This window comes from Ostrea edulis, chromosome 3 (assembly GCF_947568905.1).
Source record: "Ostrea edulis chromosome 3, xbOstEdul1.1, whole genome shotgun sequence".
NCBI lineage: Eukaryota > Metazoa > Mollusca > Bivalvia > Ostreida > Ostreidae > Ostrea > Ostrea edulis.
Genome location: NC_079166.1, coordinates 72,059,479 through 72,085,425, shown reverse-complemented (window position 1 = coordinate 72,085,425; position 25,947 = coordinate 72,059,479). Strand labels below are relative to the sequence as shown.

At 34.8% G+C, this 25,947-nt stretch overlaps 2 protein-coding genes across 12 annotated transcripts in view; one reads left to right on the top strand and one right to left on the bottom strand.

Moving 5' to 3' along the window:
- The first annotated feature begins 5,663 nt into the window (after nt 1–5,663).
- Nucleotides 5,664–10,201, top strand: LOC125676268 (uncharacterized). The gene is made up of 4 exons (XM_048914158.2): nt 5,664–5,838; nt 6,577–6,641; nt 7,774–7,911; nt 8,105–10,201. The coding sequence occupies exons 1-4, from the start codon at nt 5,711–5,713 to the stop codon at nt 8,614–8,616; spliced, it is 843 nt and encodes a 280-aa protein (XP_048770115.2). The 5' UTR covers nt 5,664–5,710; the 3' UTR covers nt 8,617–10,201.
- Nucleotides 10,202–18,097: 7,896 nt separating this feature from the next.
- Nucleotides 18,098–25,947, bottom strand: part of LOC125674917 (baculoviral IAP repeat-containing protein 2-like) — a 35,438-nt gene continuing 27,588 nt past the window's right edge. For 10 of the 11 annotated variants that reach the window (XM_056158814.1, XM_056158811.1, XM_056158815.1 and 7 more), the window contains 3 exons: nt 25,853–25,883; nt 25,638–25,760; nt 18,098–19,224 (listed from right to left, as the gene is read on the bottom strand). In XM_056158814.1, the coding sequence (XP_056014789.1) occupies nt 18,830–19,224; nt 25,638–25,760; nt 25,853–25,883 (549 nt within the window). In that variant the 3' untranslated portion in view covers nt 18,098–18,829. The remainder of the gene's footprint in view (nt 19,225–25,637; nt 25,761–25,852; nt 25,884–25,947) is intronic. The other variant, XM_056158818.1, reaches the window with a different exon arrangement.

Below are 25,947 nucleotides of genomic sequence, written 5' to 3'. Positions count from 1 at the left end.
AATACAATTATCAATTCATTTGGGAAACCAGTATATTCTTCCATTATTTCCATATATGGTGATTATAAGCTACATACTAATTTTGTGTAACTTTAATTGGGGATGTGCGCTATGGAAACAAAGTGGCGATTATAACAGGGACCCGCGACGCTGAGTCGGTAGTCTTCAGTTTACACCCTGCGTAATGGGGGGGGGGGGGTCATTAAGGACATTTATCTGCGGGAATAATTACATGTTGGACAAATATCTAAATCTATCTAGCTTTTTTGTGTATTTAACACCGTTATCTCTTTGTTTTATACTGCACATTTGTCTTCTCAAACAAAATATATGCAATGCTATGATTATTTTAATACATCTGTTGCAAGAGAAGCTAATGAAATTACACTTTATTGAATCAAACAGGCTTGTTTTCTAAACACCCTAAATACACTAGTCAGATTAAATCATCAACGTTAGGCAATATTTAAAATTCTACATAATTATTCCGTTTACTAGTACCTGTCAATATTTCAAAACGTTCATGTTTCTGTAATAGTATTTATAAATAAGCATTAGAAAAACAACTACCCATCCGATGGTGTTACTGTCCATGAAAAGAAATGAATACTAAGTAAAATTAACAATTTTGTGCAGGAAATTAAGATTCTAGAGAAATATCGATTTGTTTACATCAGTGTGTATGTAAACAATGACGCATGCAGTGAGAGATTACACTGAGGGAACACTTCACAGTTGAGTAGCTATATTTACTACATTACCTTTAAATGAGTCATTGATAGTTTAGCAGGGTGTTACCCAAGTTTTGTGTTTCACATGGTGATAGCGAGATAACTCTAGTAAGGACAAATCACCGAGCTTGGCAATGTTCTGTCCCTTGTGAGTTACGTATTTGTCAAGATTGATGATGTTTTGACCCTTGTTAGTTACGTTGTAATTTTTTAGCAGATAGGAAACAATGAAATCTTGAATAATCAAAATAATATCTGCACAATTTTAAACAAGGACAAAAATATAACAAACTCCCAAGGCCTCTCTCTCTCTCTCTCTCTCTCTCTCTCTCTCTGTAAATGTTCTTATCGTATCGACCACACTTCATAACGAAATTCTGTATACTTCTCAAGATATGCAGAAAACAATTCAGAAAAATGTTTATTACGTTTTACTCGATATATATAAAAGCCCTAACTGGCACTGTACCACTAATTATAATGTTTGTGAATCGCAATAATCAATTACATAGCAAATGCAGTAACTGATATGATTTTTTAGATTGAATATTTTGACGCAATTCTTAAATTGATGTCCATAATAGCTCAAAGTGACTGAAAATTAAGGAATACACTTGAGGTTCTGCACTTGTTTGATCGTAAAAACGTTTAAGAAGTTTTACTTGTAATAGAAATATCATATTTATGATCAGCTCTATTACTCATTGGTGTTTCATATGAAATATGCATCCACGTGCCTATTTATTTTAAATTCGTTTTTATGTCTTAAATTCTGTTATCATTGATATAGATGTTAATTCAGAGCATTTACATTGTTTACATGATTGAGAAGTTTAATTGTAATTATGTCATATAATTCCAGGTATTATGCGAAAAAAAATATTAAAAAGAACAGTTTAAAGCACTACAGACTTGAGAAATGTGGCTTAAAGAAGCAGTTCTTCCGCGAGGATTAAACCGTTGGCATTTCCTCAACAGGTGCTAAAGCGGACTGCGTAGATCAAGAAAAGTCATTCTTAGAAATTTCAGTTTCACAGAATAATGTTTGTTTGAATTAATAGATAGGCAACTACATCTGAATATATCAAATAGATTTTATTTAGAATGGATTTGTTTTAACTACTATTGAAATATGAATATAAATAAATTTACCTGAAAGACATAATCTTATAAAACGGACAGTGTGTTCCACGTGTCTGAGGTGTGATTGTAATGCATTCAACTATTACATAGTCTGTGCGTTCATGTGTGTTTCCTATATGCAATTCGTTGTCCTTTTTATTGTAAAGTCATTAAGTGAAAACTACACCGAGATTCTACTCTGTATGAAATTGTGATTTTCCCGGCAAACTTTATCGAGGCCGTGTGCATGATTACGTTCTCAACAATAAAACTGAGGAAGCAATAAACCACACGTATGATTTCAGAATCATGTCTCTTGATTATATATAATAACTTTCCCCTCATTCACTTCAACTACACATTACAAATAGGAACTTCCTCGCGGAAGAATTTCATCAACAAATGGACAATCAGTATTCTCACATCCCAGAACAATGTATACTCGTATCTGTCTGTAAATGAACCGGAAAAATACAATTATTGATTTATGTGGTAAATAATTATATTTTTCCGTTATTTCCATACATGGTGATTATAAGCTACACACGATCATGGAGAATCCCTGATATTAATTTTTTTTTGTAATTCTAATTAGGGATGTGCGCTATCGGAAGGGGCGGTTATTACAGGGACACGCGACTCTGAGGGTTAATATTGTCTGAAGTGTTCACAGTTTACAACCTTGTACTGAGGGTTGGTAAGGACTTTCTGTTTTTAATTTTAACTGCGGAAATGATAATATGTTGGACGAATATGTAACTTGTCTGTGTACAATATAGAGTTATCTGTTTGTTTTAAACTGTACATTGCCTTCTAATACAAAATATATGCAGTGATATTTGGCTTTGAATAATTACTTCACAAGATCTAACGGAAAGACGCAATCGAAATTCTATTTGAGATGTTTTGTACAAATGTGCAGGAAACCAAGATTAAGATTGTCATTAGATGATATATCCTTTCTACAGAAATATAGATTGATTTGTTCATACGAGTGTGTACGTAAACTATGGTGAATAAACCATTGAATTTACAAAGCGAGATGGTGCCTTTAAATGTACACTGTGGGAACATTTCATCGTTGAGTAGATACATTTACTACACAACAAAGTCATGTGACATTAGACTTTACCTTTAAATGCAGTAGAGTGTTTTATAGATGGTGAGAGAGAGATAACTCTTGTAAGGACAAATACCACGCTTGGTGATGTTTTGCCCCTTGTTTGTTACATTGCACTTTTAAAAAGAAATAAAAGAATTGAAAATAAAATTTAATGCGCAGAGGTGTTGACACAGAAATATTATTATGATCAAAGCATTCACTTTATTTCACAAACACAACTAGGACTCCATTTTTACAACAATTGATTTCACACTTTTATATAATGTGAAATAAAAGATCATTGGAACAATGAGTAACATACATTATAAAACAATATTTGTCTTTATAAATCATGTCAGACTTTACTTTTTTGGAACGCTGTTTTTCGCTATAATAGCTCTAAAACCTCATTGTTATTTCGGATTTCAAACATTTCAGCTAAAAGCATAAAAGCAGCTCTTGTCAACAGTTGATGCTGCTGAGGAAAAATAAGTCGTGTAACGTCTACACGAAGAACATTATTAAAATATGAGGAAGTAAGTAGCGTATAATTGATGTGAAATTTTAATTGACAGGTCCGAAATCTTCCATACAAGTCTGAATTTCGCTGCTGTCATAAGCGAGAAACGATTCCGTGACCTGGACCGGTAAATGTCCTAGTAAAAATAAACAAGTGAAATCGAGAGAACGATGACGTATATCTTTGTTATTTTAAGAACCAGTGACTTGAAATTTGGCATGCAAGTAGTTAAAACATTAATCTACTCAAGGAAAACGACAAATTACGCATAGCTTACCTAGTTTAAGATTTTGTAGGCATTTGAAGCGAGTGGTTAGTTTTTTATCTGTGTCAGAGTTAGACCCCTTTCTATATTTATGGTATCACAGAGTTCGGGCCCAAAACGGGCTTAGCCCCTGTGGTTTTTAGGCTTGCCAAACAATTATTTTCACTATATATTACTATAGAGGAAAAAATCAAAATCAGTTTACAGAATTGATACTGAATAACGCAGTCGAAAACGTTCTATGTTATGCTATGTTCGACACCAGAAAAATTACACCTTACGAGGCATTTTCGAAAAAAAATTGCCCGCAAACAAGACTACCCTCAAATCCACCTGTTTTTCATATGTGTGTAAACAGCCGGAGTGCACCTCAGGAAGTAGCCTCAGCTACCAACAGCAAATACTTCCTTTGTATACACTTGGTTATTTCTACAAATTACACAAAATTTCCTAATGAGGGGTATACAAAAATTAAGAGAAAAGAAGAAGAGGAATTGAGAAAAATTGCGCAAGGAAAAAGAATATTTCTTTAAATATATAAAACTACAATTGATTAAGTTCATTTTGATTGGACAATTACCGGTGTGATACCTGAAGTAAATAAGTAGTAAAGTGAACTCGTACTATCGTACCCTGTGAGATTCAATAGTTATTATGCATTAAGAATTGATAGATAATTTATAAATAATTTAAAATATTATATAAATAATAAAAGAAATATATATTTCAAAGATATATAATCATATATATATATACATATATATATATATATATATATATATATATATATATATATACACTCATGTATACATAATTACATATACATATATATACACATACACACATATATGCACGTCCCACATACAAATATATTCACATGTGCACACATATATACACATGAATTATCTAATAAATAGTAAAGCAACATTTTACAAAGAACAAAAACATAAATGAATACATAAACAATGTGGACCAACTCAAAAAAACAACAACAGAGAATTAAATCAATATCAGACATCCCCGTTATTGTTCATGTCTTATCTAGATGTGCAAAAATAAACAAATAAAAAAAAATGAACATAGAATCAACGAAAATTATAAATGGGTTTTACACATAGTCAGCTGGATATGTCAGATAACGGTCAGTGTCAAAAAGGTGGGGGAGATTTTGTAAACTTAGATCTAACCTAGCAATAAATTGAAAAATATGGCTATAGTACTAATGTTAGAGAGATGATCAAACGAGAAGGCGTAGATAAGACTCATAATCTATTAAACGATTAGCCCGAATTCATCCTGGAGACGTCGAGCTAGTTACGAAGTACTTCGCTACTGGGCTGTAGAGACCCTCGGAGACTAACAGTCCACCAGCAGAGGCCTCGACCCAGGGGTCATAATGTAAATCTTATACGGTACCAGTTTTGATGCACCAAATGCGCATTTCGACAAATTATGTCTCTTCAGTAATGCTCGACCGAAATGTTTGAAATCCGAAATAACAAAGTTTTAGAGCTATCATAGGGGAAAACAGTGTGCCAAATAAGTGGAGTCAAATTCGTCTAAGGATAAGAGATATGCGTGCGGGAGATAATCCTTAATTTTGAAATGATTTTCTAAATTTTATAACAGCAATTAAATATACATCCGTATTTTCGAGCTAGTTACGAAGTACTTAGCTACTGGGCTGTAGAGACCCTCGGGGTCTAACAGTCCACCAGCAGAGGCCTCGACCCAGGAGTCATAATGTAAAACTTATACGGTACCAATTTTGATGCACCAGATGCATCTAAATATTTATACATGTAGATATGCATGTTACTTTATTTGTAAACGCTTTGTTGAGAAATATCGTGCATTGATCTGCTATTTCTGAGTTACATACAAACATACTTGTATCAAGGAAATTATTGTGTCCATGCTTTTACAATTACACATTTTTAGTTCTGTTTTTTATAAAGGAAGTAACGATAATGATAATGAATGGCCTTCTGAAAGGAACATTTTTTTTTAAAATGACTGCGATTAACATGATTATCATTCTTATATGCTGGGATGCTTTCATTAAGAAATGTCCATTTGTATGCTCGGAATGTGATGGGTAAGCTTGTTTTAAAATAATATTACACTCTTCTTCCCAGTTTTAGAACTAGGGGAGAGAGATCATACGAGTCATCCATCCAAATTCAAATAAACAACTTGCAGATTGATACATATGTTTTACCTTATGTCAACGTTTTACGATGAAAAAGTTGCATATATTTTTACGAAGTAAGTTCCACTCGATTGGTGTCGCGGTAGATAACTTCACTTTGCATCTATAATTTATAATATATTATTAATTCACGATTTCATACAAATTGTATGCTAGAACTCTTCGGAGTAGCAATCTGTAAGATATATCAGCAACAGGTTATGAGTTTACCGTTTGTGGTTGAATATGATACAGTCGCTAATATTTCCAACTATACTTTGGTTTACATGCAAATCAGAATTGCAGACATCTAGCAAATACAACTCTAATTGGCATGATCAAGTGACATCGACCCGGGCTATCAGCACAATATACACTTATCTATTTTCTAGTCAATCTATTCTATAAAAACTATAAGATAGATTTACCTCATTTCCGGAGAATGTTTGGTATGTTTTGCAATCTATTGGAACTCAAAATCTAAGAATACCCATGTTTACTTCATTAGTATACATGCAATTATCTTAGAATACTTAAAATTTTAGCGGCCTCTTTGATAATTTGCATCATGATAATCTTGTAGATATCTTCAAATCGTCATGCGAGATAACTTTATTTTAAAACAGTGTATGCTTATGATTACAGGATCTACAGCTTCAAGCCGTGCTGCGTTGGGGAAAAGTGGGACGAATCTCTTCAACGATGTGCGAGTAAGTTACATCATCATTTGAATTCATTCCCTGAATGTAATGAATATTGATAAACATACACTCTCTAATATGTATATCAACAACAGTAGGTCAATTGTCTAAATGAGACAATTATTGAGAGTCTCGATACGCTGATCTGTCTCGATAATTTAATGTGTCTACAATAAGTACTAAAACTTTTGGGATGAAAATGGTCCACGAAATCCTTTATCAAATATATTGAAACAAAGTTAGGTTCATAACTTTTGGATCAAGTGTCATTATGATTTTCTTATCATTATTTCGAATTTCCCCAATTTCGGTTGAGCATCACTGAAGAGACAATTTTTGTCGAAATGCGCATCTGGTGCATCAACATTGGTACCGTATAAGTTTTACATTATGACCCCTGGGTCGAGGTCTCTGCTGGTGAATTGTTAGTCCCCGAGGGTCTCTACAGCCCAGTAACTAAGTACTTCGTTACCAGCTTGAAAATACCGATGTATATTTAATTGCTGAGATAAAATTTAGAAATTAATTTCAAAATTAAGGATTATCTCCCTCATGCATAGCTCTATCCTTGGACGAATTTGACTCCAGTTTCTGGCATTTTAGTTTTCCGTCTTTAGCTCTTACAATAATCATTATTTCGAATTTACAAAATTTCGGCTTGAGCATCACTGAAGAGACATTATTTGTCGAAATGCGCATCTGGTGCATCAAAATTGGTACCGTATAAGTTTTACAATACAGATGTTTAGATAAGAATTAAAAAATCAATCATGATGTTGACGCTGTTGCTAATGAATGATGATGATCGATGATGATAGCGATTATGACATTGATGTTGATCACAAATTATATTGATGCCAGAGAGAGAGAGAGAGAGAGAGAGAGAGAGAGAGAGAGAAATTTTTATCAACCAAATCTTATCGCCATTACATATATCATTTGTATTATTATATCATTATTGTTAATGCATTATCTTTTAATCATATAGTTTTATATGTTAGCGTAATATTGAATTACAGCATATAACGATATAATAAAGTACATTTCTACATATACCTATATGAAGAATGGTTTGGAAATGCTCCTTTGTCACACTTTAAATCATTTTACTTGCTGAATAATGATATAATTTCTAATTTAGAGTGCCCTCGGGGTTGGTACGGAGAAAACTGCAGTCTAGAATGTGACATTCCATATTATGGATATCGTTGTTCTACAGGAAAATGTTCTTGCAATAGAATTAGCTGCAATATATCAAGCGCCTGTTCAAACGTGAAAGGTAGGAAGTATTAAAGGGGATAGGGGAAGCAAAATTGTCTCTACAGTCTTTACACGGATGTGGGTTTTATATGACAATATCATCAAAATGTCTTAATTTGCTATTTCACTTCCTATTCAACTATTATTGCACACATTTATTATCATCGATTTACTTCGTTTTGAATTTTTAGATTTATAATGTTTTGTTGAAGATAAGAAGATCAAAGAAACCAAGCCGAGTGAAATGTCGATAACAAGAACAAAGACAACAACAGCAAAAACGACAAGGAAATCAACAACAATGACAAATGCAACAGAGGAACTTGAAAATACTGCAGAGCTAACGACACTGGAGGGCACTACAAGTTTATCAAAAACAGAAAAGAATATCATATCAAACAAATTGATACCTAGTTTCGCTATTTCATTCCTTGTATTGGTGTTTGGTCTGCTATGTTGCTATATTCGAGCCAAAATATTCTATTCCTGTAAATCAAAGGTAGAAGTCGCAGAGAACCGTTTGGAGTATGGTAATAACTACATGGATACGACAGAAATGCCTGTATATGAGAATCTTAATGATATTCGTATTTATGACATTCCACATCATAATGATTGTGACTCTTCAGGTGGTTCTTGGAAATCGTCATTACCTCCACATGAAGGCGACTATGATGATATTGCAAATGTGATGCATATGCAAGGTGAAGATAACAAACAGTGATCAATCTCATAACTCCTATAAGCAATACAAAGTAGATAGTTGGGCAAACACGGACCCCTGGACACACCAGAGGTGGGATCAGGTGCCTGGGAGGAGTAAGCACCCCCTATTGACCGGTCACACCCGCCGTGAGCCCTATATCCTGATCAAGTAAACGGAGTTATCCGCAGTCAAAATCAGTGTGCCAACAACGGCTTAACAATCGGTATGAAACACGTCAGACAGCATTTAACCCAATGCAAGGTTGTATTGACGAGCTAGATCGTTATAACGACCATAGAATTTACGAAATGCTGACTTCAATCGAGACTGCTGAAATCCCTGTACCATCAACTTGTTTGTCAGTAACTTACCTCGATTTAAAAACTGACTATACGCAGATATAGTCATATATGAGAGCATGTTATGTGTATCATCAATTTTTTCAACCGAGGCAAGCTTGTGTCAAATAAGTTAATGTTACAGGGGTTTCAACTGTCTCGTTTAAAGTCAGCATTTTGCAAATTCTATGGTCGCTATAATGATCATATCTACAGGTATAACTTGTCGCTAGGTTGAATGGTGTCTGAAATGTTTCGTACCAATTGTTAGACCTTTATTTACGCACTGATTTTGACTATGGATTACTTCGCTTACTTAATCAAGATAAAGGGTTTAAGGCTGGTAATACTGGTTCAAAGGTTTCTAGACACCTGATCCCACCTCTGGTGTGTCTAGGGGTCCGTGTTTGCCCTACTCCTATATTTTTTATTCTTTATGAAATAGATCACAGTTCGTTATCTTCACTTTTTCCTTGCATCCGTTTCAACATGAAAGCTGATATTATGATATTATGTTTTGTAGTGTAATTAGATATAATTTTTTACTTTCTGTTATGAGACGGAAGACGAGATTTTGTAAAAAAAAAAAAAATGGGAACGAAATGTTCATATACATTAAAATTTCTTATTTCTATAGAACCATGATTCAGGAGACCAAACACCCATATTGTCAGTTTGCAATGCGGTACATGCATGTGTTACTAATGCCTTTCACAAGACAAAAGTAACATTCCACGTAGGATATCATTTTTTGAATAGTAAAGCAATTCTTGTTTGGATATAAATTGGTATTCATGAACACCATCACTTCAATAGCAGCATGTTATCTCATTTGATCGCCAGAGCGTGTAAAGTTTTGGACGAGGCTTCTGGTAGATTTCAATGAAACTCGTTTTCTTTTGTTCTTAGTGACCAATTATATTGAACGAATAGCATACATATCTAGATTGCTTATTGAAACGTTAGACAAATCATTGAGAGGTATGACAAATTCTCGAGTGCTATTTCCACATGGTTCTTCATGCAAACAGACATGTTGCTTCTGTGCATGGTATTTAGGCATCACAAATTTAAATATGTATACGTATCGTGCAACGCATTGTTTATATAGGATCTTGAAAGTGAGACAAAGATTTGATTATTACATATAATTAGTAACACGTTTTCTTTATAACCTAAATTACTGGGTGTCAAAACTTTACTAATTTTTATGTTGAAGTAATGTGAAACGAAAAACAAATTGAAATTACGTTAAGTAGATTCTTATCGCCTATGACGTTACAGAATTTGGCACGTTTGACATTTTCCTCGACAATAGGAAAATATAATGACTATTTTTCCGTCTAAAAATACATCCATTAGAAAAGTGTTACTGTATATGCAATTCTGCGATGTCCAGATTAGCATATATATTTTGAATTCTTAAAACTGGTGACGATTTTTTTTTTCATCATTCCAAAAATGTGTTTATCTATAGTAAAAATCTTTGAAATTGCTTCATACATGTTGAGATTCCACCGGCAAATACCGACGTGCCACAAAGTTTCATCTAATATTCGTGAGACTCGGAGCCGAAGCAGTGATAGTTCCATTTCGTACAAATGCCTGCCACAACACGCGTTCACGCTTTTTTAGTTCTGAACATTGGTTAGGAGAAATCACCTCCTATATATACGTCATATTTAGGATCCTGCCAAGATACAAGAGGTGTCATTTTAACCGGTTCATTTACAAAATGTTGGGAACAGCACGTATCTAGGCCAATGGACATAGTATATCTATTATATTTCACCGACATATAGTTTCTCTATGTGCCAAACTAAACAGAATTTTTGTACGTTAAAAACGAGATCAAAATTTTTTACTTTCGAAATTCCGCGTACTATGTCATATGATCATAAAGTGTTAACTATTTATATTTATCATTAAATAGAAAATTAGTTTGATTCATTTTTAATCCGATTGAGTTAAATTGCATAGTTTGCATAAAGTATACAACATTTATTGTTTGATATAAAACACGATATAAAACATGTTTAGTAAACCAGAAGTGATAAAAGAATTAGATAGGTTACATGAGGAATATGCTTTGGTTCCAGCTGACAAAGCTAGTAACAACATTGTCTTTGTTTGTAAGGCTCATTATTACAACTGTATTTTAAACGAACTTGGCATTAATTCCACTTTTGGTAATCATACTTTTAGTCCAACTGACCTTTCAAAAGACGAAATTCTTCAAAACCATGCTTCAATTTTAGACACATTTAATATTCCAGTCTATGGGTCGAATGAATATGAGTTACCGTACCTATACTGGATTCCTAAACTACATAAAAACCCTTACAAACAAAGATACATTGCTGGATCCAGTAAGTGCTCTACCAAGCCCCTATCTTTGCTCCTCACGAAAATGTTAACAGCTGTGAAGGAGAAACTTCAAACTTACTGTGCGACTACATATGCCAGAAGTGGTGTTAATCAAATGTGGATTCTAAAAAATTCTAAAGAACTTTTAGTAAACTTGAAATCACAGAATTTTTCCCAAATCAATAGCATTAAAACCTATGACTTTTCAACACTATACACGACCATTCCTCACGATAAATTAAAGACTAGACTTTTTGACATCATAGACAGTTGCTTCTTCAACAAAAACGGAAAACGGAAATATTCATACCTAGTGATCAGTCATTCAAAAACTTACTTTGTTAAACACCACTCTGATTCCACGCACAAGTACTCTGAAATTGAAATTATAAATATGCTAGAGTTCCTCATTGACAATATCTTCGTGGTCTTTGGTGATCAGGTCTTCCAACAGTCTGTTGGAATTCCCATGGGCACGAATTGTGCTCCTTTGTTAGCTGACCTATTTTTATATTCATATGAAGCAGAATTTATTCAAAAACTTCTACGTGAGAAGAAAAAATCTCTCGCTGTGACCTTCAATTCGACTTTTAGATCTATCGATGACGTTTTGTCTATTAACAATGATAGCTTTCATTCATATGTCGATTTGATATATCCCTGTGAGCTCGAAATAAAGGACACCACAGAGTCGTCCACTTCTGCTTCATACTTAGATATTTTATTGAAAGTAGACATCATTAACGGCAAATTGACAACTCAACTGTATGACAAACGGGATGATTTCAGCTTCTCCATCGTCAACTTCCCACATTTATGTAGCAATATTCCATTATCACCGGCATATGGTGTTTATATATCTCAACTGATTCGATATGCAAGAGCTTGTTCTGGGTATAGTCAGTTTTTAAATCGAGGTAAGCTACTGACAAACAAGTTGATGGTGCAGGGATTTCAACAGTCTCGATTGAAGTCAGCATTTCGTAAATTCTATGGTCGTTATAACGATCTAGTTCGTCAATACAACCTCGCATTGCGTCAAATGCTGTCTGACGTGTTTCATACCGATTGTTAAGCCGTTGTTGGCACACTGATTTGACTGCGGATAACTCCGTTTACCTGATCAGGATATGGGGCTCACGGCGGATGTGACCGGTCAACAGGGGATGTTTACTCCTCCTAGGCACCTGATCCCACCTCTGGTGTATCCAGGGGTCCGTGTTTGCCCAACTATCTATTTTGTATTGCTTGTAGGAGTTATGAGATTGATCACTGTTCGTTATCTTCACCTTGCATTCCTACGTTGATATCCAAAGAATACGGCATGTGTATAGCTGTAAGCGATAGATCCCAGTTACATACATGTAGCAATATATCCCTTGTCATGTGGCGAACAGAAATCATAATAGACACTGTGTTTGTTGGTTTGTTTTACTTTGAGAATGTTTTACTAACATAGAGACGTCATCACACGTCGGTGAAATACCACAATATTTAGAGCCATGCTTAGTGCCAAGGGCCGGAGCAGTAAAGGTTCTTACGGTAAACATGTCAAAGCCTGCCACGACAGGGGACCTCCGTTTCAGAGGTCGTATTTGAAAGACTCATGATTCTCAGTTCTAAATGCCGAGCATTTGAAGAAGGGGGAATCACTACCTATATTTACGTCTTAGGTTTGACGCGTCTATGATAATAGGGGAACTCGAACTCTAGATTTTTCGGTTACGACGCGAACGCTGCACCACTGAGCCCCCGCGACCACTTTATGATACACATTTAAACCAATACATAGAGGCATATATATTTACTGTAAAGTTTCCTCAAAATATCACATCGTTATATCTTTGAAAAGAGAATGACAGTAAACATATCAACTGATGGTGTCTTGACGTTTCTAGATATCAAGTGATGCTACATGTATTAATGCTAAGTCAAACATGAAAACTAATTCGTCTGATAGTATGAAATTAACTATCGTACTTAGGTTAAGAGGAGGAAAAGCAGGTGCTCCGATATTTGTATTCCCTGTTTTTCTTTTTTAAATCAAATTCATCTCAAGACGTGATTTGTGTTTCCTTAACATAAGTGTTTCATGTATGATATTATAAGTGGAGAATACCATGATTCTAAATATTCCTCTAGTGACAAATTGTCCCGTTTTTCTTAAGTGTCCGAATTATTTTAGATTCATCAAGTAACTAATAATAAAATTTAATTTGAACACTATGAAAGGTCATAGTAATCGTTTCCGTCAATGCGTGGTCTCCATAAAGGCGAATTTTAAAGTAAATGACTCAGCACATTGCGTATTTGCTTTGTGTATTTTGCACGTTTCCATCTAAATATAACCCTATCATCAGTCCTTCGAATTTTCTTTCAAAATACATAAAAGTGATGCTATAAAAAACAAATATATTTGAAGACCAAAAAGAAAAAGTATATATACATGTATCATGTACATATGATAAGTGAAGATAACGAGCAATAATCAATCTCATAAATCCCATAAAGAATTCAAAATTTACAGTTGGCTAAGCACGGACCCTGAACACTTCAGGGGTGTGATAAGGTGCCTAGGAGGAGTCAGCATCCCGTGTTGACCGGCCACACCAGCCGTGAGCACTGTATTCCATATTCAAAATCAGTATGTAAAAAAAAAAGAGCTAACAACTGGTGCGAAACCGTCAGCGAGCATTCAAATTGCATTTGCAAATAAGATCATTAAAATACCATCACATTTCCGAACTGCGGACTCCAGACGAGACTGTTGAAACCCAATGTAGCTCGCCTCCATTAAGAATATATCATACACGGAACATGCTCTTGCGTATCGAATCAGTTGAGAAATATAAACACCATATGCAGGTGATAAATGATCATTGCTGCATAAATATGGGAAGTTGAAAATGGAGAACCTGAACTCATCCCGTTTGTCATAAAGTTGAGGTATCATTTTGCCGTTTACATCTACAGTCCACTCCACGTATATTGAAATCTGTTATATTGAACTATCTGTTATATTGAAGGTAAAATAAATCCCCCAGTAGCAATATTTGTGTAGTTCAGCATTGGTTATATTGAACTTTGGATATAATGAACAATTCAGGTCGGTCCTCTGAATTTCCTTATATCCGGAGTAGACTGTATGTTGAATTAAATATGAAATACGAAGCAGATATGGAAGGCTATATGGTAACTTTTATATCGAGTTCACGATATATTTCGAATTGATATATGAATGAAAATGAATATTGTTAATAGATGATATGTTGTCGATATATCTAAATGTTGAGTTAATGACCACTACAAAAGATTTTTGTTGCCACGTTTTTCTTATAAATTCTGTCTAAAAATATAAAAACAAGTCGTCTAACGAAGGATCACAATTCGTGTATATAGGGATTATAACAGACAGATGACAGACTGGATCACTAGATATAACTCGCAGACACCAATACGCCTTTCTCTAACCGCACCATTGAGAATTTGTAACATCATCTTTGTAAGGTTCATTATCACGACTATATTTTAAGGGGCGAGATCAAAAGCTCAATGTCTGACAAAAAACTAAATTCACATAGCTTTCATCAAGACCCCCTTCCCCTTTAAAAGCGGATATGATTAATGTTGAACTTAATTGATTAACAAGTAAAAACATACGATTATGAATAACACTGCATACCTTTTCTGCTGTTTATTCACAAATGAAAGGGTACATTAAAACTATTAAATGCTCATTAAAATTTAATATTACTATCTGGTTTTTAACAGTCGCTTGTCTTTTTTTCTTTTTCCACGAAAGTGTAATCGATCTTGGATGACAAAATCTTACGGAAGATTTACCCCTCTCCCCCTAACTATTTGAATTAAGATTTTTATCCGACATCGATCTTTTGATCTCACCACTAAATGAACTTGGCCTCAATTCAACATTTGTTCAATCAACTTGTACATAAAATTCCCTTTTAATAGATGAAATTCTTCAAATCATGCTTTCGTTTTAAACACACTTAATACCCCAGTCAATGGGACGAATGAATATTGAGTTACTGTAACTATATTGGATTCCAAAACTCATGTAACCCCTTACAAACAGATACAGTGTTGGATCCAGTAAATGTTCTGCCGTTCCTTTATCTATGCTCCTCTCTAGAATATTAACTGAGTTGAAAGAGAAACTACATATGTATTCTGACACAACACATGACGGAACTGGTTTACATCAAACGTAGAATCTAAAAATGTCAAAGAACTTTTAGTAACTTTGAAATCACAAAACTTTTCCAGAATCAACATCAAAACATTCAAAGTTTCGATGCTTTACACGACCATTCCACACAATAAATAAAAGACAGCTGCTTAAAATGGAACTTGGAAATATTCATATTTTGCGATCAGTCATTTAAAAATTTAAACACCACTGATTCTAAACACGAGTACTCTAAAGCTCATATTAAAAACATGTTGGAGTTCCTCATTGACAGTATCGACATAGTCTTTGATGATCAGGTTTTTCAATAGTCTGCTGGGATCCTTATGAGAACGAATTGTGCTCCTTTATTAGATGTTTTTATTTTCTTAAGAGGCAGAATTATTTAGAGTTTCTACAAGAGAAGAAAAGCTATCTTGCCGTGGCCTTCACCTCAACATTTAGATATATCGACAACGATCATATTCTGTGTTTGATCCGTATTTCAATCGAAATAGACTACTGATAAATAAATTGATGTTACAAGGGTCTCAACAGTCTCGTTTAAAGTCAGCATTTCGAAAATTGTTTGGTCTTAATAACGATCGTATTTACCAATACAATATGTCCATTGGTTAAACGCTTTCTGACGTGATTCATGTTCATTGTTACCCCGCTCTTTACACACTGGTTTTGACTGTGTATTACTCCGCTTACCTGATCAGGATACAAGGCTTATGACGAGTGTAACGGGTCAACAGGGAATGCTTACTCCTTCTAGACAACTGATCACACCTCTGGTGTGTCCAGAGGTATGTGTTTGCCTTCCTGAATTTTGAATTCTTAATAGGAATAATGAGATTGATCACTGTTTGTTATTTTCACCTTTTCATGATCAATTGTTAAATCGATGTACAATATAGGCTGCTGACAAATAAATTGATGTTACAGGGGATTTAATGGTTTCGTCTAAAGTCAACATTTCGCAAATTGCATGGTCGTTGTAACGATTGATTTACATTTAGAGCCTGCCATTGGGTTAAATCGTGTTTGACGTGTTAAGCCGTTCTTTACAAACTGATTTTGACTGCGTGCTGGATACCACCGCTGGTATGTCCAGGGTCCGTGTTTACCCTACTCTTCATTTTGTATTCTTCAGAGGAATTCCTTTATTCATTAATTTTGTATTCTATATGGGAATGACATTGATCACTATATTTACGTTTTCATTACGAAAAATAATCTGGAATGTACCAGATTTGAAATGTACTTTTTTAAGCTTTATTATTTTCTATAAGAACTTGAATAGTATCCCCCAACCAGCTATGTGCCAATCCTGTAAAGTGACACAAGAAATGAAACAATTTATCGACTCTCTTCTTTTTGCGGGGAAGGGGTTTCACTCTCTAAATTGAAAACACGATTTATTCAATGACCAATGCTTGACTTACCCTTGAGAGATTGATATTTAGTGATAACATAAATCGTGGTATGTTTCCTTCCGCACTGAGAAGTAGAGGATTTAAAGGAATTACCAGAATGTTTTTTCCTTATTTCAAGGCTAAAATAGACCGAAATACGTGCAATAATTTCAGTGGGTATACCGAAATAGTTCTGCATGCTTCAAAACATATCTTGATCTGCATATTTCATTATTCTTTCGTAAAGACCCAAGATAATTGGTAAAGGCAGTAGACTATGTGTTCAAACTGCATATACCACACATTTGGAATAAGGATAGTCCTATACTCTTGTATGACACGACAATTCATCTCGATACATGCATTGTTGTGGTTTATTTCGTATACATGTATGTTCTATCTACCTATCTATCTCTATCTATCTATCTATTAGAGAGAGAGAGAGAGAGAGAGAGAGAGAGAGAGAGAGAGAGAGAGAGAGAGAGAGAGAGACGATAGATAGATAGATAGATAGATAGATATTAGATTGATAGAGAGAGGGGGATTGTAATGATGGGTATTTCTTCGTGAACGCGTTGCAGTTGTAAACAATGCCGTATAAAAACAAATTTACAAAATATAGTAGTACGTCTATTTTAGGAGCCGGTAATTCAGACAAAATTGAAATATATTTTAATTTTAAAATATGTTAGGGTTTGAACTGAAACGTAAATATGATCACAAACATAGGTATTTGTTTTCCAGAACATGTTACTGTCATGTTGAATGTCAGTAATTAACAATATTTGCAGCGCGGACAACACTACATTTTAGTAGCATGGCACCATGCACTTTTAAAGTTCATAAAGTAAATATTTTAACATATATATAACTTTATAAACATTTACAAAAATTTGTTCTGTATTACGGAATTGATTCGGGACATTGTGATTGGTTCTTGACATTTTCAACACACATGATAGACTCGTCAAGTGCATTTCTGTTTCTGTTACATGCAGACATGTTTCTACGTTTTTTCCAGGTAAACAAATACCAATATTGGTTTTCAATAATCCAATGTTCTAGGAGAAGCCTCTTACATTGTAAATAGACATTCATTGACATATCTACCTTGAAAAATGAAATATCTACTTTTATAAAAGGTGATTGAAACTTCAACTCTTCTGACTGCATATAAAAACATCAATGCTTAAGAGAATTTTATTTAAGAAAATACAAAAATCCAGAATGTCTTGTCTATAGCATTTAGTCTGAATTTACTCCTCAGAGGAATCGCTGTTGAATGTTACTGTGCAAGTGTATAAACGCCGTGGAAATACATCATTACGTTTTTCTAATTTGAACAATGTATCATATGAATTCGAAATGAAACGTACATGTACAACCTGACTTAAGACTTCCGTGTGACCTACATTATACAAATACAAATGCAAATTGAAATCAATGTTATGGATATCTGAAGGTACGTTTTCTCGGACTTCATTCGATAGATTATTTGATGATCATATACAAAAGACTGAGAAAACCTTTCAAAATTCATCATGAACGTAACGTTAGTAGCGTTGATTAAATTACTCATACATTTCAATCTTTTTACACACAGACTACAGTAAATCACACTTACAGCAAACACGTGATATTCATTCCCTTGTGAGAGGGAGATAACGGAAAATTTTATTGGACTTAACGAATTTTGGAAATAACGAACTGTTTTTGCTGGTTCTGGAGGTTCGCTATAACCATATTTTACTGTATAATGAAGTTAGGTTATAACGAACTGTTTTCGCTGGTCCTGAAGGTTCGCTATGACCATGTTATACTGTACCAACACGATGGCTTACCAGTTCATATTACAGATTTGCGAAGTTTGTTAATGACTTGTGTTTCTTAGTACAAGGGAACCGGAAGTAGAATATTCAGTCTGTTATAACTGTAGGTATCTTATCTCTGATGAATTCTCGACATATGGGGCATTTCCGTAAAGACCTGCAACATTCTGAACACGTGACGATATGTCCACAAGGTGTAAACACTATTGCAACCTTCTCTTCCATACAAATTTTACAAATGAATTGATCTTTCGATTCCAACGTATTCGTGGAAGGATAATTTGACGGCCCATGATCAATACCACGCGCAACACCGCCACGCTGATTCGCGGTCTGCAGGCGTGTCACGGAGTCTATGTTTTGTGCACTTCCTTCTGACGTACATGTACTATTCCATGTCGCGTTCATTACACCGGAATTGATTGGTTCATTTGATGCATCTTCAAATATTTCATCCAGCACACTCTGGACAGTTAATGGCCCTGTAAATAAAGAACTATGTTTGCGTACTTTCATTGATTTGTATTTTATCATTCTTCGTACTATTGGTTTTGAATCAAATGTATTCTGGGGCATAGCATTTTAATGAAACACTACAGTTCATTCTCCACAACCTAATTTGTGGTCTTTTTAATCACTTATCGTAGAAATGGTAGGAATCATATCAACGTTGAACAATGTCAACTGCAATAATTTTCTATTATCTGCTCTTTGAAGGTCATCCGATATTCAAATGTTAAGTGTCTTCGTTGTGACGAGAGAGAGAGAGAGAGAGAGAGAGAGAGAGAGAGAGAGATTTATTTCAGGTATTATTCACTTTCTTTCTCCTTTCTTATAAACAATCTTAGAGTATATCACCATATCTATTATCTTACATGTAATAGTTCTTGGTTGTGGCAAGTAAATACATTGAGACAGCTCGTACGCATTACAGTAAGTTGTATGAATAAAACTTACTACAGCACAAAACGAGAGAAATATTTTTTGGAACAGTCGGATATCGATCTCAGGACATTTGCATTACTATCTAGGTGATCTAACCACTGAACTATCCAGGCAGATTTACAAAGTACTGTAATATTACTACAATATAAACGTTGAAACTATTTGCGGAAATCATGCAAGAGCTTCAGGAGGATGGTAAAAAATGATTTCAGAAATTGTCAGAAACGTGGCTTAGGTCCTTAAAGAAAATTATTTGAATACCCTTTAGGGGGGATGTTAGAATATTCACTTTTTCAATTATGGGATAATTTCCTGTTTTTAATAATTAAGTAATGATTCATTATTACTTCCACGGCAACCCTTATGGCGGTAATTCCGGCAAAACTCCATTGTCTTCCGGTAAAAGAAACTTATTTACTCATGTATTAAATAGCTTAGGAACCCGCAAACAGGACTCTTCGTTTCATGAAGGTAAATTTAGTTGAAGTTCTTTTCAACGCTTTATTGAATGGGAAATATCCAGCGGAGATACGAGCGCTAAATAACATGTTCATAAACAAAGCGATGACGTTAGAAGAACAGGGAAAACGTGAAGTGCTATATAGTGCTAAGTTTCTTTATCGTGCCAATGTCTGTCGTAAAACGAGACCTACGTTCATATCCAAAAGACCCGTGACCCTCTCTTCTAAATGCGGGGTATTTGGTGAAGGAGTAATATCTAACTACCAAAAGATTACATCTTATGTTTGACAAGGTGTTTTAATTCAGATATCGTAAACAGGAATATCTCAAAAGACAAAATGAGAAGTTTTGGGGTATAAAATTGAAAATTTATGAAATTCAATCTTCTTTAAACATGAACGACAAATGCTTGTGATCTTGGGTTATTACAAATGTTTCTATAAATATATGAGGAATTGGTACAGAAAAAATCACCAGGTGCATCATTCCACCTTAAATGTGAAAGTCACGCATCTTTAATTCGGATATGACCATCATCATAGAGTGTCGTGTTGCAGTAGGTGTCACGTGTTAAGGAATCAGATTTGTTCCCGGAAACAATAAGCCTGAAGCAGGAACGTACAATTTCTGGATTTCATTTCCTGTTGGTAATCAATAGAGCACTAATGAGAATTATGTGTTTATTGCAATAATAAGGATGAATGGTATAAAAGCTTGTGTTTATTGCGATAATAAGGATGAATAATGGTATAAAAGCTTGGGTTTATTTCCCTTTCGTGGTTTCGGTTATGATATATTTCTGAATTTCGATTTCAATATAAATTATTCACCCGTTGTACTTGACCACGCCCACTTTATTTTTCGGCAAATAACGACCCATTTAGTCGCCTCTTACGACAAGCAAGGGGTACTGAGGACCTATTCTAACCTGGAATTCCACGGGGATTGTTAATTAGTCGTATCGAAGTCGCCACTATAAAATGAAGGGGAAAAACTAAACGCAAAGTACAGAATATACGAACACCAGACCTAGGATAGGATTTTCAGTCATGAGGCAGTGACTGTTATCGACACGTGCTTCATGAGTGAGTCCTATTCAGCGATACGGACTTTGCTGAATTATATCAATAATTTAGTAAAAGCTTATTTTATTTACATTTGTCTTTATATATTTTGTTTATATATCCAACAGTAACTCACCATGCAGTTATGAAAAGGGGTTTCAAATCAAGTTTATCAGATTTAGACAGTAGATTAGATTTGTTAAAGGCAAAAGATATTTTTTAGAAAGACAAATCAAACTTAGAAATAAGTTATAACAGACTGGGAATCGTTTTCAAGAGAAAAGGTTCTTGCATGAATCAGTCATAATTGTAAAAGAATTGAATCCATTATTGTTTGATAGAAATTATGAAATTCGATAAATTTTCATTCAGTTTGACCATGCTGCTATGTGAAATGGTGTGAGTGAGAGAGTTTGTGCAAGTCAGCTTCTTATGTCTTTACATGGCTCGGCAAGACACATTCTGCCTAAAATTCCTTTAGCCGTATCCCACGATTTTCATACGTTGAAAAAAAATTTAAGAAATGGTTTTTGTTCATCAGATTGTTTGATTGTATCTAGCTTAACGTCTCGCTCGAGGATTTTTCACCTAACTGGAGACGTAGGATGTTTACAGAATTCATTTAAAGCGTATTCTTGTTCTTATAGCTCGATAGAAACTCACGTTGTTGACCAGTTTGTATTTGGCTTAAGAGATGCCGACTTTATGAAACATGTTTACTTTAGTCGTCCTGCATCTTTAGATAAAGCGATTGCATCTGCTGTCGGGTTCGAAGATTTTGTTGAACTAAATTTGCACGCTCAGAAGAACATTACATGCAGTTCCAATATACCAGTTGTAAACTGTCGATGAATAAAACAAAGCACTGAATCTAAAGTTATATCTCAAACTAAGAATGACCCTGATTGTGCGTCAAAACAAACCAAGATATTGCTTAACTCACAAGGTCTGATGTTGAGGCGGTGGCATCAGATCTAGACCGTTTGAACATTACCGAACAGAGTAGGCCACCAGAAATTTCAACGAGTAACGCACAAAACGAACTCTCCGGAAACTCTATAAATAAAGAACCATTACATTCTGATCTGAAGTTGATATTAGTAACTCCAATGATATTCATAAATTTATCAATGTTTGCAAGTCAGTGTTCAAGTCATATAAGTTAAAGTCAAGCGATGCGATTTCTTTAAATCCTGAGGTAAAAGATTTCATTGAATTCCTAGATTGGAATTTTGTTTAGAACCTCCAGTTGTTCATGCGTCCTGTTTTGGAATTTAAACTTATGGGATGATTATTCCCCCTAGTCAAGTTTTTTCCTTGTTAACGAACCAGTGCACAAGCACTCAGTCGGTCGGTTATGCAGTGGAGTCGCTGGTGTTGTATCCTTACCATAGACCGGAATTTCCAAAGGGTTGGTTGGTTGTATATTGTTTTACGATTAGTACGAGAACTTTTCACATATGGAGATGTCAGCATTGCCGGTGAAGGGCTGCAAAATTTCGTCCTATGCTTTCCGCTTACGGTCTTTGTCCAGGGAGGGATCTTTATCGTTCCACACCTGCTATGACACGGGGCATCGGTTTTTGTAGTCTCATTCGAAGGACCGCCCCATTTAGTTGCCTCTTACGGCAAGCAAGAGATACTAAGGACCTATTATAATCCGGGATCCCTACGGATTTAACGGATTGTAGTAGTCATGAGTAGTGTCTGTCGGTGACCTGGTTAATCATACTTAATACGTTATGTGTAATTTGTGTTTGTACATACAGTTTGAGTATTCTTTTTGTTTAAACAAATTATCTAAGTTTTGAAAACATGTAAACTTGGCAAGACTAGGCCAATAATTTCTGTGTGATAAGTCCGGAATATGCAATTGCTATCAACCGAGTAAAATTAGTCTATTAAACAGATTTTGTATAATTTGATGAAAACTTGTGTGTGAAAGTGTTGATAAACGTATTTTATCATAACGTTTTTCATTTACCAGTAATAATGGCATTGCTTATGTTTACGTTTTCATAAAGCCTTCTTGATAGACCTAGTACTTTTGCGAAAGATGATTTCAGATGAAACCATTCGCGGTAGCTTAGTAGTAGAGCGTTCGCTTCAAAACCTGGAGGTCATGAGTTTGAGCTCCGATCGTGCCAAAACCGCGTCAAACCTAAGATGTTAACATTGGTTGTGATTGTTCCTTCGCCCAAACACTCGGTATTTAGAAGTGAGAATCACGGGTCTTTTGGATATTACCTTAAAACGGAAGTCCCGTGTCGCGGTAGGCGTTGATAAACATATTTTATCATTAAGTTTTTTCATTTACCAGTAACTGCTATGGTCCTGAACGCTAAGCATAGGTTTAATATGTGGTACTTCACATAAAGCTGGTGACGTATCAGTATGAGTGAAAATTTCTCGACAGGACGTAAAACAAACGAGCAATCACTTTTCAGATGAGTTTTTAGTTTCGTTTTTTAGTTTCTGGTTGGATGTGGATGACAGTTACGGAGCGCGTGGTTTTCAACTCTGTGGGATTTCATTAATTCCTGATCTTCAGAGTACATTAGAACCGAAGTGACATGAACTTGATGGGACAGTGTTGTAGACTATTCATGTTTTCACGTTCCTGGTGAAGTCAATGCGTCAATATTGTCCGAGATGAACTGCTACGTTACCCGCCTTTGTAATGAACTTTTCATCAAATAAACTATCTCTTTTGCATATTACGCGTTACGCACATGTATACTGAAAATTTATATATTTTGTTCAATGTATATCATTGTTTTCATAGGAAATTTAGTCAAATGTATAACATTCGTCTTTAAAGAGGGATGTGCTAGTTTCGGTTGAACTTCTACTTTTATTTCTAAATTTCATTGTAAATTATTCACCCGTTGTATTTGACCACGCCCACATTATCTTTCGGCCAATATTCTTTCGTTCCAGTTGCAGTGAACAATTCGTCGAAGCGAGACAGCTGTCCGTGCTAGCTACACTTCTCATTCCTGTACTGGAGTTACGTTTTGTTCGTCTGTTTTGTCCATTTATTTTGTTTTTTAATTACTAAATTATATCATATTTGAATTGGAAGAATTTTCATTATACAGTGTAGTTGAAGGCTGAATCCTTGGCTTTAAGAGTGTATATTTGTCATGAATAATACCGGTGATAAACTCTTAAAGTGTTGTTAATCTTATTTTCATTTCTATTGCGTTTCTAGTCATAGTGTAGTTGGGTCGTTTCGACGTTGCCATTATGAAATTAAAAACGAACAGAACGATAAGTACAGCCTATAGGGACGCCAGACCTACATCCCTATAAGAATTGCAAATGTCAACGCTCAGCAAGAATGTGAAATATTTCTGTATGACGTGTTTTGTTTTCGGCGCACTTGTGCTTCAAAAATGAATTATTATTGACTTTTGGAATATTGATTGATTGTTTTGCTGTTTTCCGCCACACTCAACAAATTTTCAGCAATCTGGTGGCGCCCAGATTTTATTGGTGGAAGAGAGAACCCAAATACAATGTACCTGGGAAGAGACCACCGACCTTCCGAAAGTAAAATGGGAAACTTTCTCACTTACCGGCGCGAGCAGGATTCGAACCCGCGCCGACCAGAGGTTACTTTTGGAATAAAATCGACCACGGCTTCGACTTTTTAACTGCGTTTGTTTAATCCCTTTCGATGCTATTTATACAAAGAAGGGATATGCATTGAAACTAGATGATTGAAGTAAAATTTACACATAATTATATAAGATAGGGAAAAGGTGTTGAAAACGCATAGATTTAGGCGCGAGGCGGATTCGAACCACGGCAAAAATCAATAGTAGCATTCACTAGCAACGGTGCAGTTGACTGAGCTATTCTAATCACAAGTAATACTGGTGTAAATAGAACCAGGATTTCAAAAACAGCTAACTCTCCTAATTTTTGTTTTTTTGTTTTTTTGTTTTTTGGGTTTTTTTTGTGGATTTTGGTGACTTTTGAACCCAAGGCGGAGGTGTCCTTTAAAAAAAATTAATGCTATTTTATGAGGGTAAATTGTTCAAAAGATTGTAACCTATCAAAGTATGAAAAAAGGTGCCTTGAAGGTTTTAGATAATAAATTACAGGTTCGAAATGAAAATATGAAACTTAAAAATATGAACGACAGAAAATACCAAAAGAAACTTGATATAACAATGTGACTTTTCCCGGAAAATTGTTCTCCCCTATAGGTGTTTTCTTTTGTTACCTTGAACTGACCATGGAGAAAATTGAATTAAAATTGCCATTTCATGATTTGAGCGGAAAATGAGCTGTAGCGTGTCTTAAAGATATGCCAACTTTGTTTTAATATGGTAAAATATACGTTTATTGTGCGCAAAAACTGAGAAGAAAATAATTATGTTGATCCGATTATATTCACTCGAGCATATATATACCGTTATTTCTTGTAAGTCTTCCTATTGCTGCAGATATCGCATTTTCACCAAAGCCCATTTCTTCAAGTTTGTTAGCTACATCTTTAGAAGATTTCTTTGATACATAAATACCCAGATTCCCACCTTCAAAACATACAAATTCGCAATTTAAGATTTAAAACACAAATCCGTATAAAGCACATTTCTTTATGAACCTATAGAAAATAAACGAATACCTGTTTGATCTTCGGAACGGAGGGGTGTCATCTAAAGAAAAGACAGTGTACATGTATATGTTTGATTCGCATGTCAAATTTCATATTTTTTTATT